The 19531-nt window shown below is 39.7% G+C and overlaps 1 protein-coding gene across 6 annotated transcripts in view; it reads left to right on the top strand.

Annotated features, from left to right (window-relative positions):
• Nucleotides 1-19531, top strand: part of Arhgef12 (Rho guanine nucleotide exchange factor 12) — a 142529-nt gene that overhangs the window by 63518 nt on the left and 59480 nt on the right. For 4 of the 6 annotated variants that reach the window (XM_031344553.1, XM_031344556.1, XM_031344551.1 and 1 more), the window contains exons 4-6: nt 1417-1473; nt 14605-14703; nt 15667-15716. In XM_031344553.1, the coding sequence (XP_031200413.1) occupies nt 1417-1473; nt 14605-14703; nt 15667-15716 (206 nt within the window). The remainder of the gene's footprint in view (nt 1-1416; nt 1474-14604; nt 14704-15666; nt 15717-19531) is intronic. The other 2 variants (XM_031344555.1, XM_031344552.1) reach the window with 1 other exon arrangement.

The raw sequence follows: 19531 nt of genomic DNA, 5'->3' as shown, positions 1-19531 counted from the left end.
CCCTCCCTTTCTTCAAGTATTCTGAACTGGTGGTTGCTTAGCTTCTGGTGTGTTGATTGTCACCAGAATTTTCATGTTGGAATACAATATATATATACATATATATAAATAAAAATAAGTATATATATATATATATATTTCCTTTCGAGACAGGGTTTCTCTGTGTAGCTCTGACTGTCCTGGAACTCACTCTGTAGGCCAGGCTGGCCTCAAACTCAGAAATCCGCCTGCCTCTGCCTCCCAAGTGCTGGGATTAAAGGCGTGCACCACCACAGCCCAGCACAATATATATTCTTAATGTTGTGCACACGTTTGAATGCTGCTCCCCTTTTCTTTCCCCATGTAATCTCAGTGTTTGCTTTGTAGATAGTGCTTAATAGTTTTTTATTAGGTATTTACATATGTTCTTTGAGCAAGTATTATTTTGTTTAGTTGTGTGTCCCTGTGGTAAAAGATAACACACCAATCTGAGATAGATAATTATGTCTCTTAAAGACATTTACATAGAAATGTAATTTTAAATATTTAATAGAATATTTTTGTGTGAATAATTGAAATATTTCATACTTTTAGAATAGCTTTCTTAATTTTGAACAAGTGTTGTGAGCATTTAAGAAGGAAAAAACTAGGAAGTAAGCAGTGAATAATTGGCTTTGCATCTTGTGTTGTGGCAAAGAAATTAATAGTTAATTTAGGTGGCTTTGGTGATGTGGTGGGAGCTGTAACCATGTCACAGGTCTCCATGAGGAGAGAGCACAGAGCTTCTGATACCCAGGATCCAGGTCATGGACCAGAGGCTTTTAGTTATTTCTATAGCTACTTATTGTCTTTAATAATGGCCACAATTTTCACTCCCATAGTCTTATTAGTCTTGATAGATGTATTCTGTATGCTTGCCTGTGAAGTGCCATTTCCGCAGAGACTGCACCCTTCTCAGGGAGTGTAGCTTTCAGTGCTGTTTTCATCTCTGCATTTATCAGGATGATACACGGTGTAGACCATTCACCTGTTGATTTGTTTGTATTTTTAATTGCACTCTTTTCTTCCATTATCTGTAAATGTCATTCATTACCTGTGCTGTTCATGACTGTTCTAAGTGCTGTCATCTGTGATGCTCATACTTCATGTTTGCACGATTTAACTTGACCATGACTTGTTCTTTTTTTTTTTTTTTTTTTTTTTTGGTTTTTCCAGACAGGGTTTCTTTGTATAGCTCTGGCTGTCCTGGAACTCACTCTGTAGACCAGGCTGGCTTGGAACTCAGAAATCTGCCTGCCTCTGCCTTCCAAGTGCTGGGATTAAAGGCGTGTGCCACCATTGCCCGGCTATGACTCGTTCTTTTATCCCCATGAAATTTCCCCCTTACATTGGTCTCCATATTTTCTATATCTCTCCTTTTCTCCCGCTCTTGTGCAGATAGCTCCTCCAAGAAGACAAAGTCTAGTTCAGAGGAGAGTAGATCCGAGATCTATGGTAAGCTGACGTAGCTAATGCGGCCTTGCACCTCTGCAGCTTGCTTCATGCTATCTCATTTTGTTTTTGGTAACTGCAGCCTTTCTTGTCTGCTCTGCATGGCATGATCTCCTGCAGGGAAAGGGAACCTGGGGTTTGATGTGGCTGTGATATTGAAGCTTAAGATGACTAGAAACTAACATGGTAGGTTAAGAATAGCCGTGTTACCTTGTTTATCTAAGGAAAGTGGGGTCAGGCTCCCTGAACAGCAATGATGGGCTTTGAATTATTGGCTGCCTCCCTGGTCTCATCTGCAGGCTTTGAATCAAGTAGGATTTAAGCAGCTCAGCCATTTCCTATTCTTATAAGAAATGACATCATTTCTGTGTGTTAGCAGTTCTTTGAACTTTCTTGCTTTATCTTTTATTTATTAATTTTTAATTGGTTTAATCACCTGTAAAAGTCATTTTTATAAAATGTATCCCTAGTTGTAAAAATTTTTAAGTATTTTATTTTCAAGCTTAAAACTTTTGTGCCTTCTGGAAGTTTCACTGAGACTTATTCTTACTAGGAAAATTTCAAAATACCTTTGAAAATTATCTTCATAAACAGTTTAACCTGAGTGATAAGCTTTTCTAGCACATGATGAAAATGGAGTATTTCCAGACTCTCCTGGAATACGACAGACTTTATGAAGTTCATAGAGCTTTTTCTCTGTTTTTTTTTTTTTTTAAGCTTTTTGGAACATGGTTTTACTGTACAGCCCCAGACTGTCCTGGACACACTGTGTAGTTCAGCTGACCTCAGACTTGCAGTATCCTCCTGCTTCTGCTTCCTGAGTGCTGGGATGCCTTGCCTGCACCAGCACACCCTGCTGTCTAGTTAACTTAGTAAGGCAAGTGAGTGTTTTCTGCAGCCAGACTATAAACTGAAGTCTGAGCCAATGAAGAAGTCTTCTCAAACAGGGCAAGGTCCATTGGGTGGGAATTTACTCACATGGGTCTGGGCTTCCTTGGCCCTGTATGAGGAGGAAAATGGATGGAATTAATTGTCCATACCTCCTGAGAACATTTGGAAATTGGGGCCTGCTGATAGGACTTAGGACCACAAAGCCTTAGTGCTTGGTTCTGAACAGTTATGCTTGCATTAGGTACATGCTCATATGCTTTTCTCTGTTGTGTAGTCAAAAGGAAATGTTTGCCGGACCTTGTGGCAGGCCGAGTTTATGCTTTTCTTTCCTCCAATGTAGTGTTTAATAGGCTGTGTTTCTGTAAGAAAGGTGCTTCCTGTCTTTTTCTTTGCTGAGGAATGTGAACATTATCTGTGCGTCTCCATCCTTCCTAGCAGCCATTTCAGTGCTGTGGTTCACCTTGTTCACTGTTTTTTCTAGGGTTTGCTGTGTGTAGGAGCTTGTTCATGTTGGATGAGGATTAATGATCTAGAAATCTGACAGAAAGTACTGTACTAATATTTTTCTTAGAACGAGGAGCTTTATACTAGTCCAGACATGGCTTGGTAGTGACAGAAGCATCAGGGAACAGGCCTGCTTCTCAGTGTATCTGTCCCGTGAGAACCCTTGAAACACCTTTTATGGGTGGTTGTTGTTGGAGGAATTGAACTAGGAGTTCCCAGTAAGCCCTCATTAGAGGGATGAGTTAAGTATGACAGGTAGCGTGCCTCTCTCATTGTGAATGTATATGTGGAGAGCTACTTTCGACTGTGCAGTTAGCTTAGGTTAAGAATATGCTCCAGGGAGCCAAGGGAAGTTTGGAGATGGTAAGTGACTGAGTTAGAGTCCTAGCAACCAGGGACATTCTGCCCGGCAGGGGTTTTGTTATCAGCCTACTTTGGGCTATGGAGAGAGGAAGGACATTCTCTTCTCTTGATAAAGTTCTTTAGTTGACTATGCAGTACAGATGTCACTCAAATAATTTCAAACTTACTTTGTCATTCTTAGAGTTGCTTCGAGGGTTAGATTGACTGTGCTTGTTTGAAGAGGAAAGCAAAAGGGTTACTTTCTTGCACAACTTGTCAGCATAACCTGGTCAATGTTCTCTTTGTCCCCTGTACTTTTATGGGAGTATTTTCTGAACTGGAACTTTAGTGTGGTCAGTTTTCTGCTGCATATAGGGTTTTTTTTTTTGAGATAGTTGCACATAATATATCCTTTCCTATCTGGCCTTCAGTTCCTGATCTCTGCCTCTACCTCTTGAGTGTTGGGCTTATAGGTATACACCATTATGCCTGGGTTTGTTGTTATTGTGAGACAGTCTTGGTATGTGACTCTGAATTCAGTTTATAGTCCAGATTGTCCTTAAACTCAACACAGCTCTTCTGTGTCACTTCCTGAGCTCTTCTGTGTCACATCCCACTTACTGGGATGACAGGCCTATCTAATACTGTAATGAAGAACTGTTAGGGTATGAGGCAATCTGTAAGAATAAGCCATGCCCCTTAAAAGCCATCCTAGACCACATGTGCTGCATAGTGAATGCTTTGACCTGTGTGGCTAGAGGATAGAAGGTTATTTTCTGAGGGTTCTAGAAGCTGGATACATACAGGTAAGGCTGGTGAGGTTGCAGATGACTGCCTTCTTCCTCTCCTTTCCATAGACCTTCTGGGATAGGGAGGGAAGGAGGGAGAGAGGGGAGAGGCAATGTGGGGGGGAGACAGAGAAAGAGAGAGAGAGAGAGAGAGAGAGAGAGAGAGAGAGAGAGAGAGAGAGAGAGAGAGAGAGAGAGAGAGAATGAGAATATGAGAATCTTCTAATTCTGTCATGAGAGTCTTACCCTCTTTATCTCTTCTAACTAGCTACCTTCAAAGGCCTGCCTCTAGATATCATCACATTAGGAGTTAGGGCAGCAATATACAGGTTTTGGGGGGATATGAACATTTAGACCATACTAGAAGCAAACTGTTAGCACAAGTATCCCTTCTCTGAAATCCTTGAGACCAGATGTGTTTTGGGTTGTAAAATACTAGAATATATACAGTGGATTTGTAGGGAGTCCTGGCATAAACTTATATTTCATACATAGTATATGTACTAAATATGTGTAGTCTGAGGGTGTAGTACTTTTAATAATGCTGGCTGGTTTGATTATGGCTTGTCACATGCAGTCAACGTGGAGCTTTCCATCGTGACATCATGCTGGCATTCAACATGTTTCAGATTTTGGAGTATTTTAGAGTTCAACCTTTTGGATTAGAAATGACCATCCTGTACTTAGATATTGTTTATATATTTCAGAGGGTAATTTTAAAATTTCATGCATTTCTTTCTTTCGAATTTTTCACATCTTTAAAAGGAAAGCTGTTAGTTTGACTCTTGCTCCCTCCAGTTCTCTGTGTCCTTCAGCTTTGTGAAGAACGTTGTGCACGAGCCATCCATGTTCTCATAACTCTTTTCTCTCCTTTCTTGAAGTCTGGCTTCTGAACTCATACCATCTAAAATGTGAACTCAGATATCCCTGCTTGAGAGCCTGTTGCTGTCAGTGTACACCCCTTGAATCACTCAGGCAGTGCTGATGGCTTTTCTTGTCTTCTGTAACACTTCTTTGATCTGATTTGTTTTTCCTCCTAGTTAATGGGTTGCCTGTTTATATGATTGTCAGTTCACTTTAACCCTACAGCTTTCTATGTGTGTGCATGTGTGTTTGTGTCCATTATCCTGTGTGTGTGCATGTGTGTTTATGTCTGCTCCTGTGTGTGTGTGCACTCATGCACCTGTATATATACATGTGGATGTTAGGTGTTGTCTTTGGTTGGTTTCTACCTTAATTTTTTGAGATGTGGTCTCACTGAACCTGGAGCTCACCAACTCAGCTAGGTTGTTTGGCTAAACAAGCCTTATGGGTCGTCCTAACTCTATACCCCTGCACTGGAATTACTGATGTGCATCATAGTGCTGTGTTCAGCTTTTATGTTGGTGTTAGGGATCAGAATCAGGTCCTCATGTTTGCATTGCAAGCACTTTATCAAATGAGCTCTATTGCCAGCCTTTTTTTGTTTTTTTGAGAAATAGTCTTTCTGTGTAGCTCAGGCTGGCCTAGAATGTATAGTTTTCCTGTCTCTGAGTCCAGTGTTGGGAAAATAAGCAAGCATCAATAAGCTTTGCTCCTTCCCTCCCTCCTTCCTTCCCTCCCTCTCTCCCTCCCTTCCTCTTTTCCTCCCTCCCACCTTCCCTCCGTCCATTTCTTACAGAGGGTCTTGTGTAGGCTGCCTTTGAACTCTTAGGGTAGCTAAGGATGGCGTGACATTCCTTATCCCTGTCACTTTGCTCTCCTTGTGCACTGCCTAGCCTAGCCCTCTTTACTGTGTTTTTATTCTCCCTTCTGTGGTTCCAGCCCCACTTCCTTCTTTACTGTTCATCACGTCATTACACTATTTTAATAGACTCATAGCTTTGTTTTATTATTTTTTTAAATTTTGTTTTGTTTTGTTTTGTTTCAAGACAGGGCTTCTCTGTGTAGCTCTGGCTGTCCTGAAACCTGCTCTGTAGACCAGGTTGGCTTTCAAGCTCAGATCTGCCTATCTCTGCCTCCCAATTGCTGGGATTAAAGGGATCTCCCAACACATCTGGCCATAGATTCATAACTTTGTATCACTTCAATTTCATGTTGATTTACCTCCTTTTCTCTATTCTCCTATAGTTTGTTTTAACTTGTCAGATTAATATTACTAAGATAATGGATGTGTTTATTTACTTGCTAGCAAGGCACAAGTAGTTACAGAAATATACTGTACTTTATTTGTAGCTTATCATCCTGCCCCATCTTCTGTCCTCCTTAGAGTACTAGACTTTTCTCTCTTTGCTCACTTCCTGTTGCCTTGAGTGCTTAAGTTTTCCTTCTATACTTTCCAGTCCTGTCTAAGGCTCAGTTCAGGCACTGAGACATCATAGTTAGATACAAGGAGTAAGTTCTAGAGAGCTGTTGCCCCTCATGCCTTAGGAAGATGTGTTATTCTTTATCTGCAAGACTAGTGGATTAAGAACTATTACCAGAATAATAACCATATGAAGGAAAATTTTGATTAATTAGCTACATTTAACCATGCTGCATTATTTGTATACTTCAGAACATGATAGACAGAAAATAACATATAGTTTTGTCAATTAAAAACACTCCCTCACATTGCTTTTGTGGATTACCCAGCTGAGGTTGTTGTTTCTGAACTTTGGCCTCTGACTCTGTGTGCTTGCAAACCCCATGATGCCATACTCTCTGGAAGTGAGTTTTGAATGAATGATTGTTGAAATCAAGATGATGTATTTTAGTAGAGAGAATTGATGGAATAAAATCTTGACTCATCTTAATTGGCTCTTCCCTTTCAAACGACTATAGAGAAGAACATAGAACTTAGAAAAGGGATTTGATTTGGTGGGCATCTGAAAGAATGAAGTCAGTGTACTTGTAGCTTGAGGTTCCTAATGTTGGCAGCCTTGTGTATTTAGAATGCAGAAGCTTCTTAATCAAAGGATTATCTGAGGTCTTACTCATAAAACACGCATGTCTGGCAGCAGTTTAAAACTGAGCTGTTTTTATTAGGTTGCACATGGTTTTTTCCACACCCTTCCCTGCAGCTAATTCTTAAGAGGTGAGACTTAGAGAAGTTTGGCCATGCAATAAAATAAGAGGTGAAGAAAGACTAATGCATGCTTTTTAAAGCAAATGGAGTATAGAAGGCTTAGCATATTGCTTACATGTTTAACACTTCATTTTCTTTAAATTTACTATCTGGCTCTGTAGGTGTAGTCCTTTTCAGGAATATATTTATAGTAAAGCTCAAGAAAACCTTCTCAACAGATTTCAGACTTCTTATTGCTACTTCTTTTTTCCCTGAAAAGTATTACTTTTTTTTAGCTTTCAAAATGCTCTCACTGGTAGTCAGCTGTTGAGTGAGATGGAGTCCTCCCTCAATGGGCATGGCAGTGTGCTCCGTGTTCTGGCAGTCGCAGCACAGGAAGGAGGTCCACACAGTGAGGGCAGAGCTGACTTCCTAGGCCACCTGGCAAGCCTGATCTTAAAACAAGCATGCAAACAAAAGCAGTTCTTTTTTTTTTTACCTGCATCGTTATGTTGGAAACCCATGTTCTTTATTATTGTGACAGAATACAACTTAGGAAAGGATTATATATGTATGTATATATATGTATGTGTATATATATGTATGTATATGTGTGTTTGTGTATATATATGTATGTATATGTGTGTATGTGTATGTATGTATATAATTTGATAGAGCATCTATACTTCATTGGGAGAATAAGCCTCATACCAGCTGATCAGCTTTGAGAGGAAATACCAGGACAGGAAATGAGAAAAACTTGGTCAGTAGAGGTCTTAGTTAGGGACAGATAGGGAACTAAATTGTTATAGTTGGAATATTGCCAGGCATATCATTCATTAATGTGCCCTTAAGTGTTATTCTACTGTGAATATTTTCAGGGCTATGATTTTTCTTGCTAAAAATGGTTGAGTGGTATTTAAATTTACTCAGTGGAAAATAAATTCAGACTTAATTTTTTTCTTGCTCTTTTTTTCCCTAAGATTTGTCTTTATTTTGTTTGTGTCTGTGTAAGTATATATACACATAAGTGAGGGTGCTCACAGGGGCCAGAAGAGAGTATTGGACTCCGTGAAAATGTAATTATGTGTGGTTGTGATAGGGGTGCTGGGATTCAAACTCTGCTGTTTGTGATTGAACAAGGATGCTTTACCTCTAAGCCATTTCTTCAGCCTCATAGTAAATTTAAAAAAGTGTGTGTGTGTGTGTGTGTGTGTGTGGTGGTGGTGGTGGTGGTGGTGGTGGGGCACAGTATGGGTGTGAAGGTCAGAGGACAGCTCCTAGGAGCTAGTTCTTCTACCATATGAGTTCCAGAGATGGAATTCAGATTGTCAGTCTTGGAGCAAGCAACTTTATCTGCTGAGCCTTCTTTTTGACCCTATTTGTTATTTTTGTTTATTTTTTAGTTTTTTTTTTTTAAAGACAAGATTTCCTCACTTTGTAACTCAAGCTGACCTTGAACTTGCAATCCTTTTGTCCAGCCTCCTGAATTCTAGCATTACCTGGTATAATAGGTGCCCAACTTAAATTCAGATAAGAAAAATAATCTAAATTTATTTTAAAGATAGATGTTCTCATTTAAAAAAACCTAGATTTATTTAGTGGTATTGGTTGCCTGTTATATGCATTATGGGAAGGAATACAAAGATAATAGACTGTACTTGGTTTCCAGCCATCTGCATGCTAATAAAGAAAGATGCATTCCAGCACTTTTTGATAATACATATATAGAGATTTATACTTACCAGCTCTCCAGTCCAAATGGATTGCTATGGGGGAAAACAAAACAAAACAACCCTTTATATAATAATGGAGAACAAGGGGAGAGAGACAGTACTATTCTGCTGAGCATTAATCAAGGACTTCAATCAGGGTTACGCTTTACTACTTTTTCCTTGTTGAACATCTGCCTGTCCTCAGAAAATGCTAGAATATAGCTCTTAACCTAAGAGAGAGCCACCTTATAAACTCATTCAGAGTTTGTATGATAGTTGCTTATAAAGTTCATAGTAAGAGATTTAACAGCAAAACAAAGGATAGACTGTGTGTGGTAGAAACCAGAAGACTTAAAATGATGAATGCTAGAGTTGGTGGTTTGGGGCTTTTGTTTGTTTTAATTTATAATTGTTGGTCAGACAATTTCTCTTGTATTCCTCTGGGCCTGGGTTGACACTCCTGATCTTTCTGCTCCCTACACCTCCCTAGTGCCAGAATCTATCACCGCACATGACAGAAAATGTCTGTTTTAGAGTTAGGACTCTATTTTTATTTTTCACCCTCTAAAAATATCTGTGACACCCTGGTACCTTGTCATATTTATCTGCACTGTTTTAATCTCATTTCAGTGTCCTTCCTGCTGAGTCTGAGCTCTTAAGTACAGCAGCTTCTGGTACTTCTGTATCTTTCGTAGCCACCTAGGTGGTAGTGCTGGGTAACAAGTAGATAGATGCTCAGGAAAACTGCTAATTCAAGGCGGGTATCTTAGTTACCTTTCTGTTGTTGTGAGAAGATGCTGTGACCAAGCCAACTCAGCTCAGGACTATTCATGGTGGGAGCGGCACAGACAGAGACACAAACAGAGACCCTCACCAACCTTGGGAATGGTCTGATTCTTTTGAAACCTCAGAGCTCTCTCTCCCAGTAACACACAAAAACCCTGACAACTTAAAAAACTCAAACAAAAATTAAAAGAGGGAGTGTATCAGGTAGAATCACTTAAACAGAAGGAACCCAACTTTGCATTTTCTGCAGAATGTGGCAAACAGGACTTTAGCCATCTTTAAGTGCACAGTGGGTGGGCACTTTGGTTTTTTTTTTACCATCTGTATTTACCTTCTTTTCTGAGCGTCTGTCCTTTTTGAGCTTCTGTTCATCTTGAGACTTTGCTGCTTTTTGGAATTTTATTAATTATTTAATCAAATTTTAAAGAATTTACTCTTGCACCAGGTAGACTGTTCACCAAGTTCTGAGGTAAGGAGAACCAGGTATCCTTCCCTACTCCTGGGGCATGTAACAACGAGGAGCTGAAAACAAATACAAGTCCTTGTGGAGCGCTAATGAGTTTTAGGAGTAAACAGAGGGTGCAGTGGGAGTCTAGAGACTCTGTCTTATAACTGGAGCAGGGAAAAGCTGCCAGGGAAGGACAGTTAAGAAAACTTTTAAGATAGTTGTTTCTTGGGGACTTCCTGTTGTCTCATTTTCTAAAACTGCCTATATAATAAAAAGCCCTGCTCCTTGACAGTTTTTTTCTCTCTTACCTATTCAAAGCGAATAACCATGTTTAGGTAACACACACCTGAAATCCTAGCACTCTGGAGGCAGAGGCAGGAGGATCAGGAGTTCAAGGCTAGCCTTGGAGTACATACTTCACCAGACACAAAAACATAAAGGAGTTCCCTCTTGAGGATCATTTATATTAATGGCAGGAGTAAATTAGCATACTTGTAAGCTGAGGAGGCAGAGACAGGAGAACCCTTGGGCCTCCTAGACCAGCTGGTCTGCTGCATGGTTAGCTCTGGCTTCAGTGGGAGACTACCTCAAAAAGTAATGCGGAGAGCTGTTGAAGAAAATACCTAGGGTTTTTCAGATGTTGTAAGACTGTGTGTAAAAACAGGGAAGCAGTTGATTTTTATTTTAAAGTCACAATACCAATTTTGAAATTTTGAACTGTTGAGTCACAGATATTTATATTTCTAAAAACAATCATGAGGTTCAGAAATGCTACTTATTCCTTTTTTTTTTTTATGTCATTTTAGATTTATTTTATGTGTGTGAGTGTTTTCCCTGCATGTGTAACACGTATGTGCCTCATGTCCATCAGGGATCATAAGAGATCATAGATCATACTTAATCATAATTAAGTATGGTTTGAACCACCACACGGGTGCTGGAAACCAAACTCAGTTCCCCTGCAAAAGCAACAAGTAAAAAAGGCTGAGCTCATCCTCTTCCCTAATGACCTTCAGCCTTAGCTTCTGGGTATCAGAGGAGCCTCCACATCCCACTGTCTCTTCTTTTATGGGTGGTACTGGGAGCAGTAATTAAGGTCTTGCTATATATTCCAGGCTGGGCTCTGAGCTTACTCATCTTCCAGTCACAACCTCTTGGTTCGCAACAACATGGGAGCTGGAGAGATGGCTCAGTGGTTATGAGAACCTGCTGGTCTTCTAGAGGACCCAGGGTCAATTCCAAAACTCTCACATGGCAGCTCTGTAACCACCTTCGTGTTTTTCTGGCCTCTGCAGCTTGAGTTACACAGACACACATATATGCAGCAAAACACTCCTAAACATTTGGTTGAATTCTGATGGGTTGTTTTTCTGCCCTGTTACAGTTTAGTGTTTTGTATGACTGGTGAATTTGTGAAAAAAGACTGTTGACTACTTAGTAGTGAAGAGAATTGAAAGACTGTAGCATTTCTTAATACTGAAAGCTGGTTTTGTTGAGGTATTAGTACAAAAATAAGACTATACCCTTTAAACTTTGTGGTTTGAAGCAGTTTGACAACGGAATATCCTCTTGTAACCATTATGTTAATTTAGACTCAGATCATTTGCATCACTCAGAATGTTCCTGTTTCTCTCTTGCTGCTCTCATCCCTGCTTTTCTCTGGGTGATAGTTCATCTGCTTCTCGATGCTGTGGCTGAGCCTTTCTTGCTCTTATCTGCAATTGTAGCTTGTGGACTCCTGTATTCAGCGTGATATTTCTGCTATCCATTCATGTTTTCTGTAAGTGTGAAAGTATTCCTCTCCCACACCCTTCTCCCAAGATAACATTTCTCATTATATGACTGTGCCACAATTTCTGCTTTCATCTGTGGATGGGCATTTGAGGTTTTTCTTATGTGCCTTCCTACATTTATAGGAACTTTCCACATGGTTTTCCCAAGACTTAGTACACTCCACCAGCAATGTTGAGAATTCTAGTCAGCCCTCATCTTTGCTGACACTTGGTGTGCTTAGTTTTTTCATTTTTAGCAATCCAGATTGCTGTATAGTAGTTCCATTCTGGTTTGAACTCAGACTTTCATGAGTGACAAAAATATTAAGTAAGTACTTTTGCATATGCCTTTTAACCATTTCCTATGTTCATTTAAATATCCTTTTTTAATATGGCTTTCATTGAAGTAGATTTTTAAGAAGAAATATATTTATTTTTTTAAAAAATTATTTTTATATTATGTGAATGAATTCTTTGTCTGCATGTGTATATGTATACCACATTTATTCCTGGTACTCTTGGAGGCCAGAAGAGGGTGGGTGTCTGATCATCTGGAACTGGAATTATAAGAGTCTGTGAGCTACCAGGTGGGTGCTGGGAACTGAATCCAGGTCTTCTGCAAGAATAGCCAGTGCTCTAGACTGCTGAGTGATCTCTGCAGCCCCTGGAGCTGCTTTTAAAGAATTATCTAGATGTAGAGTTTTTACTAGATTTTATACTCCATTGTGCCTGGCTTGTTTTTCATTGCTACAGTTTCTTTAGAATTGTTTTCTTTGTGTCTTATAAAATATTTGCTTACCCCCTAAGGTAATGGTTTTCAACCTGTGGGTTACAAACCCACAGAGGTTGCATATCAGGTATCCTGAATATCAGATATTTGCATTATGATTTATGAATTCATAATAGCAGTAAAATTGCACTTATGAAATAGCAATGAAAATAATTTTCTGGTTAGGGGTCATCAAGACAGGAGGAACTGTATAAAGGGTCTCAGCATCAGGAAGGTTGAGACCAACTGTCCTCAGGTCTTGACATTTTTCTATCTCTTCTAAATATTTTTAGGCTTTTGTTTGTTTGTTTTGTTTTGAGACAGGGTTTCTCTCTGTAGCCCTGGCTGTCCTGAAACTCACTCTGTAGACCAGGCTAGCCTCAAACTTCCTGAGGGCTGGGGCTAAAGTCATGTGCCACCATTGCCCATATTTTTAGTTTTTAAAAACAGTTTTTGTGTTTGTCTTTGTTTTTTGAGAAGGCTTGAGACTCCCGATGAAGACCAGGCTAGCCTTGAACTCATTAGATTTTCCTGCTTCTGTGTCCAGACAGAGTCTGGATTAAAGGTGGTTGCCACCATGGTATTATATTTAGACCTTTGGCCTGTTTTTGTGATGACCCACCCTATTCTTGCCCAAGTACTGGAGCTTAAGCCCAGGGCTTTGTGCATGTAGGGAAAGCAGTCTCAGCCATCAAGAGTATTTTGTATAGGGTACAAAGTTCGTTTTGTATAGGGTACAAGCACAGACTCATGCTGTCTATGTAGAGATTTGGTTTTTCTACTGTTTGCTATTAGAGTATGTGTATACGCACGCTGTCATCAGAAGCGTCTATAGAGAGAAAAGAATGCAGTTCCCCACATCTTTCATGCATCAGAAACTTTTTTTTTTTTTTTTTTTTTTTTTTTTTTTTTTTTTTTTTTTTTGGTTTTTCGAGACAGGGTTTCTCTCTATAGCCCTGGCTGTCCTGGAACTCAGTCTGTAAACCAGGCTGGCCTCGAACTCAGAGATCCTCCTGTCTCTGACTCCCAAGTGCTGAGATTAAAGGCGTGCACCACCACTGCCCAGCAGAAGCTTTTGTTTTCTAGCCATCTATTATCTTTGTGTTACTTACATTCCTACACTTTGGTTTTTGATAAGCTGGTCTGTCTTTAAAGCTGAAAGCATCCACTGAGTCTCTCTGCAGACTCAGGTCAAGGTCTTCAGGTACCATCTCTACTAAAACAGATGAGGGCTCTGCTCTGGGGCATTACTCTTTTATTTTGGAATTCCTCTTTCTCTCTTTTTAAAGTATTTTTCTTCTGTATATGTGTGTATGTTTGTAGAAGTGTATGTCACATATGTGTGGAGGCCAGAAGAGGGTGTTTGATCCCCTGGAGCTGTTGTTACAGGCTTTGTGAACCTCCTGACAGCAGTAAGCACTCTTAACCACCCAGCCAGTTTTCTAGCCTGCAGGGCTCCCCTTTCTCTTATCTCTCCAGCTCAGTTAACATTCATTGTTTAGATAGAATGAATCAGCTGAGTACGTGCTGGAGACAAGAGAAATAGTTGAACTTACACATACTCTGTTGCTTCTGCTTTTCTCTTTTTTGTGAGTAGAACGGTCTCCTTATTCTTCCCTCCTGCATGCATGTGTTCTGTGCATACCTCCTGACTTTGAACAGCCTCTTTTCCTGAGTTATATTTTTCTGAGATTAACATTTGAATTTCTCTGAACTTTTCATACGATGTCTCTAACTAAAAAGCCTATAATATTTTATTTTCTTAGGTTAAGTACCAGTTAAACCACATAGTTAGCGGGAGGATTTTATATTATAATTAATGACATAGCTGAGAACTGGCTTTCCTTTTACTTGTCTGATCTCTCAAAATCCATCCTTTCCAGTTTGTTGTAGCTATCTGCGATAGTCTACTCTGCTCTACGAGACTTTGGTACCCACAGTGCTTTGTGATTTTCTTATATTTGTTTTATGGGATTAGTGTTCATAGGGGCTTCATGAGTTACCTTTTATTTCTCCAGACAGAAAACAGTTCATCATCATAATCATTCTTGCATTCTGTTTTTTCCTCCTTCCTTTACTCTGGTTGTTCTGCAGGTCTTGTTCAACGCTGTGTGATCATCCAGAAAGATGACAATGGATTCGGGCTGACAGTCAGTGGAGACAATCCCGTCTTCGTACAATCTGTCAAAGAAGGCAAGGCATTTAAAAAAATAGTTTTGTTGCTAGGCATAGTTGCATATTCCTTTAATCTCTGCACTTGGAAGACAGAGGCATGTGGATCTCTGATCTCTGACTTTTCTGCTAGCCTGGTCTACATAATGAGTTCCAGGCTATCTGGGGCTGCATAGTGAGACCCTGTCTTAAAAACAAAACTAGTTTTGTCTCTGAGAAGCAAGTAGAATAAGCAAGACAAAGCTAAAATGGCAATTTTTGCCTAGAATAGAATTATACAGACTGCACGATGTGGATCCTTGTGCTATGTCTGTCTATGGGGTTATAAAATTTTTTTGCCCCAGGTGACTTTCTCTGTAGAAAGTAAACAGTTCATCTAGCTATTGAAACCACATGATTGCTGGGTGTTTTCCATGCAATCACTTAACAGACATTTCTACAGTTTGATTTCTTTGTAGTATTAAAGTGATGTTTTGTTTTTTTTTTTAAAGATTTATTTATTTATTATATGTAAGTACACTGTAGCTGTCTTCAGACACACAAGAAGAGGGCACCAGATCTCATTACGGGTGGTTGTGAGCCACTATGTGGTTGCTGGGATTTGAACTCATGACCTTCCGAAGAGCAGTCAGTGCTCTTCCCCACTGAGCCATCTCACCAGCCCGAAAGTGATGTTTTAATAGAGATAGATTAAAGAGATACGGATACTTGCCCCAAGTGACTATCATATCTTTTGCTATTATCATACAGTGGATTCTTTTGTTTTGGGTTCTATAATTTCAGGTAGATAATATTATATTAAAGGAGATAACAACTTATATATGAGATTGAGTCTTCAAGTAAAAAAATCAGTGGGTAGTAGAAGTAGGATTTGAACCCAGGTCTGCCATACTTTATAGCCTATGTTTTAACTGTGTTACATTACTTCTCTTTAAAGAAGATTTATCAGTGAATCACATGTTAAGCAATTCATTTCTTACACAGATGGAGCAGCCATGCGTGCTGGAGTACAGACAGGTGATCGAATCATCAAGGTAAAGCATCCAGTCTTGTGGAAGGCATGGCAGGACTGCAGAGCATGCATCACCTGTATTCCTTTTTCCACCTGGGATTTTTATAAAAAGCAGCTCTCTGCCTTTTATACAGACTTTCTCCGTTTGTTTTAAAGTTAACATTAACCCTTACTGAAAGGTACAATAAAAGGCTTGTTTAAATGGAGTCACCTTTGTTCTTGAGTAGGAAAGTAACTCATTTTTAAAAACTCTCTTCTGTACAAATTAATGTTAGCAAGAAATACTCATACAGATAGGGCTGTGCTGATGAGCTGTTACCTACAAATTGATGATTGTTGTAGAAGAGCTTTTTAAAGAAGCTGACAGAGAGCCCCTAGTGTATGTCAGGCTCTGCGTTGGATATCCAGCACCAGGAAAACAACAAAGAGTAAAAAAGCAAAAGACAAGTAGCTGAGGAAAGAAGTGTCATGTGTGAGGGGAGATGACGTAGGTTAGTTTTAACTGAGTTAAATTGAGTTAGTTTTAACTGAGTTAGATTGTTTTGTTTTGTTTTGTTTTTCAAGACAGGGTTTCTCTGGATAGCCCTGGCTGTCCTGGAACTCACTCTGTAGACCAGGCTGGCCTCAAACTCAGAAATCTGCCTGCTTCTGTCTCCCAAGTGCTGCAATTAAAGGCATGCACCACCACTGCCCTGCTACTGAGTTACTTTTAATGGAGACCAGAAACAGGCCTTGAGGACTTGAGGATAAGGTTTCCTGTACCCCAGGCTGGGCAGAAACTTCTGATTTTCCTGCCTACCAAGTATTGGTTTTACAGGTGCTCATCACTATGTGCAATTTGGATGGTCCTGGAGAGCAAGCCTGGGCTTTATGCCTGATAGCCAAGCACTCTCCCAGCTGAGCTATATCTCCAGCCCAAGCCTTGTGAACCCTATTAGAAGAGAAATAGATTTCCCACCAAGCCTTGTGAACTCTGATTATTAGAAGAGGAATAGATTTCCCAGTAATTTCTGTTGAAACTGTTAAATAATTTGAGTACCTAAAAGTAATTATATAGGTAAAGAAAACATTCTTGAAAGTATTTAAAAGAATTAAGAGCATGATATTCTTTACTGTAAAGTACACTCGTGTGTGTGTGTGTGTGTGTGTGTGTGTGTGTGTGTGTGTGTGTGTGATATGCATATAGGTCTATATATTGCAGGTACGTGTATATGTCCATGTGTGAAAACCAGAGGAGTCCTCTCTCAATGCCTGCCCCATTCCCTGACCAAATCTCAGTTGCTGCCCACTGTGCCCCACCTCTTTCCACTAGGCTTGCAGTAATGAAGCCCCAGCAGTCCTTCTTTTCTACCTCCTGTCCTCCTGTCTTCTCTGAACTCCACCAAACTCTACCTGGTGCTGGGATACAGGCCTGGGAAGCCACACCAAGCTTTTCTTACATAGATGCTGGGGATCCAGACCTATGCAGCTAGCACTCTTACCCACTGTGCCATCTTCCCAGCCCAAGAGCACTGTTTAATTAAAAAAAAAATATTAAGCAGTTTGGTGGGGCACACCTGCAATTCATTAGTGGGAAAGTAGGCAGGAGGATCATGTACAGATTTGAGGCCAACCTTATCTACATAGTAGGTTCCAGAACTACAGGCCTTCTCTGAAAAAAAAATTAAGTGAATAACTTATTCATAAAAAGTCATTCTTATAGAACAATAAGCAAATAATTTCATCAGAAGATTCTTCAGGGTAATTTAAGTAACAGAGTAATTAAGTACTCATGGGTATATGGTCAATGTCATTGATGACAGTGAAATAGAAATTAAAATGATATGTAAAAACTATCTTTCATTGTCAGGAAGTTTGATGATGAAGATTCAGACCTGATATAAAATAGATGCAGTAGAATGGCTTCTTTTGTGGGCTTCAGTATCAGTTATGAAAAATCTGTTTATTAGAAATTATAAATATATATTAAAGTTTTTAAGTGTATAGCCTCAATCAGCCAGTTTGAATTTAGGGATTTATCTAAGGAAATAATGTGTACATATGTGCAACACAAGATTTATCAGACACTGAAAACTCATAAGCTACCATCTGAGTGTGTATGAACTGAGGGCAAAAGCCCTGTCTCTTTAAGAAAGACTAGATTAAAGCAGCAGAGAACTTACCTGTAATCCCAGCACCCAGGACAGTCAGCAAGGAGCTCATGGCCGTCTGTACAGTAAGACTGTGTCAGAGAATACCAGTTAGAAAGGCTGGATTCAGTGGGTTCACAGGTGTCTATGTAGAGAGATGACAGGATGATAAAAGCAAGCAGTTCCTGTCTGTGCCCATGTTTGCATGCTGAAAGTTATTGAAAATGTTAAATGTCAAAGTTAGCAGCAACAACTCTGAGAGACATCGGGAGCATACTGCTGTTTTTTTTTTCCCTTGTGTGTATTGTGCATATGTTTTATATGTGTGTGTACACATGTATGTTCAGCTCAGAGAACCACTCCAGTGCTGTTCCTCAGGTGCTGTTAACCTGATTTTGAGACAGGCTTTCATTGGTCTGCTTGCTTATTAGCCAGCAGTCCAGGGCTTGTCCTGTCTCTGCCTCCCCAGCAGCAGGACTGACTTTGACTATAAGTGCTTGACACTGCCTAGCATTTTCATGTGGGTTCTGGGGATCCAACTCAGGTCCTCATGCTTGATTGGCACAGCAAGCACTTTATGGACTGAGCTATTTCCACAGCTCCCTACACTCATGGATTTCAACTTTAAGTTGGTGTTACTTGCATGAGAAAAAGCATAAAATTATTGTCAAATCTATGTTTGATGTGGAGGCTCGATGCCCCAGTGTAGGGGAATGCTAGGGCTGTGAGGCAGGAGTGGGTGAGTCGGGGAGCACACTCATAGAATCAGGGGAGGGTGGATAGGATAGGGGGTTTCTGGAGGGGAAACTGGGAAAGGGGATAGCATCTGAAATGTAAATAAATAAAATTTCCAAAAAAAAAAATCTGTGTTTGATAGTTTTACCTTAATTTATTTGTTTAGTGCAGACCTTGGCTAAATTTTTATAACTATTTTTTTCTGAAAATAAGTTTCTTTGTAAAGATTACATCATATTTGAAAGATTAAAAGTAAATCGAGTATTATTACACAACACTATTATTTTTGATTATTGTTTTGAAAAAGTCATTCAACTCTTAGTAATTAAAAGCAAAGATTTTTGTTTGCTTTTTGGTAGGCTTTTGTACAGGCTGTGGTAGCCTTATGCTTTTGGTTCTTTGCCTCCCCCTCCTCCTCAGTACTGAGGTGACAGTCGTTTACCATTCATGCCCTGTTTATGCTGGGAATAGAAACCAGGGCTCTGTGCATGTTAAGCAAATGCTCTGCCAGCCGAGCTACATCCCCAGCCCTAAAGACATCTTTTTAAATTTGTGAAAGGCTTGTTGTTGGCTTTTTAAACTTAAATTTAAAATAAAAATGTATATGGATGTTTTGCCTCCATTATGCTGTGTATCACATCTGTGCCTAATGCCCATGGAGACCAGAAGAGAGCATTGGATTCCCTGGAACTGGAGTTATTTATATAGATGGTTGTGGGCCACCATGTAGGTGCTAGGAATCGAACTTGGATCCTCTGGAAGAGCAATGTAGTTCTTTTTAATTGCTGAGCCATCTCTCTCTAACAACAGTATCAAGAATTGTAAATCTGCTTTCAAGAATATTTTGTATTTATCATGTTAAGTTGCAGTTTTCTTTAAATTATGGATGTTCGACTCTTTTACATTGCAATATGTTATTGTCATCTATAAATATATTGGACTTGTCTTCTCAGCTATCCTAGGATGCTGTAGC

The sequence above is a fragment of the Mastomys coucha genome, unplaced genomic scaffold, assembly GCF_008632895.1.
Source record: "Mastomys coucha isolate ucsf_1 unplaced genomic scaffold, UCSF_Mcou_1 pScaffold23, whole genome shotgun sequence".
Lineage (NCBI taxonomy): Eukaryota > Metazoa > Chordata > Mammalia > Rodentia > Muridae > Mastomys > Mastomys coucha.
The sequence above is the reverse complement of the archived record's forward strand: the minus strand, read 5'-3'. Positions and strand labels throughout refer to the sequence as shown.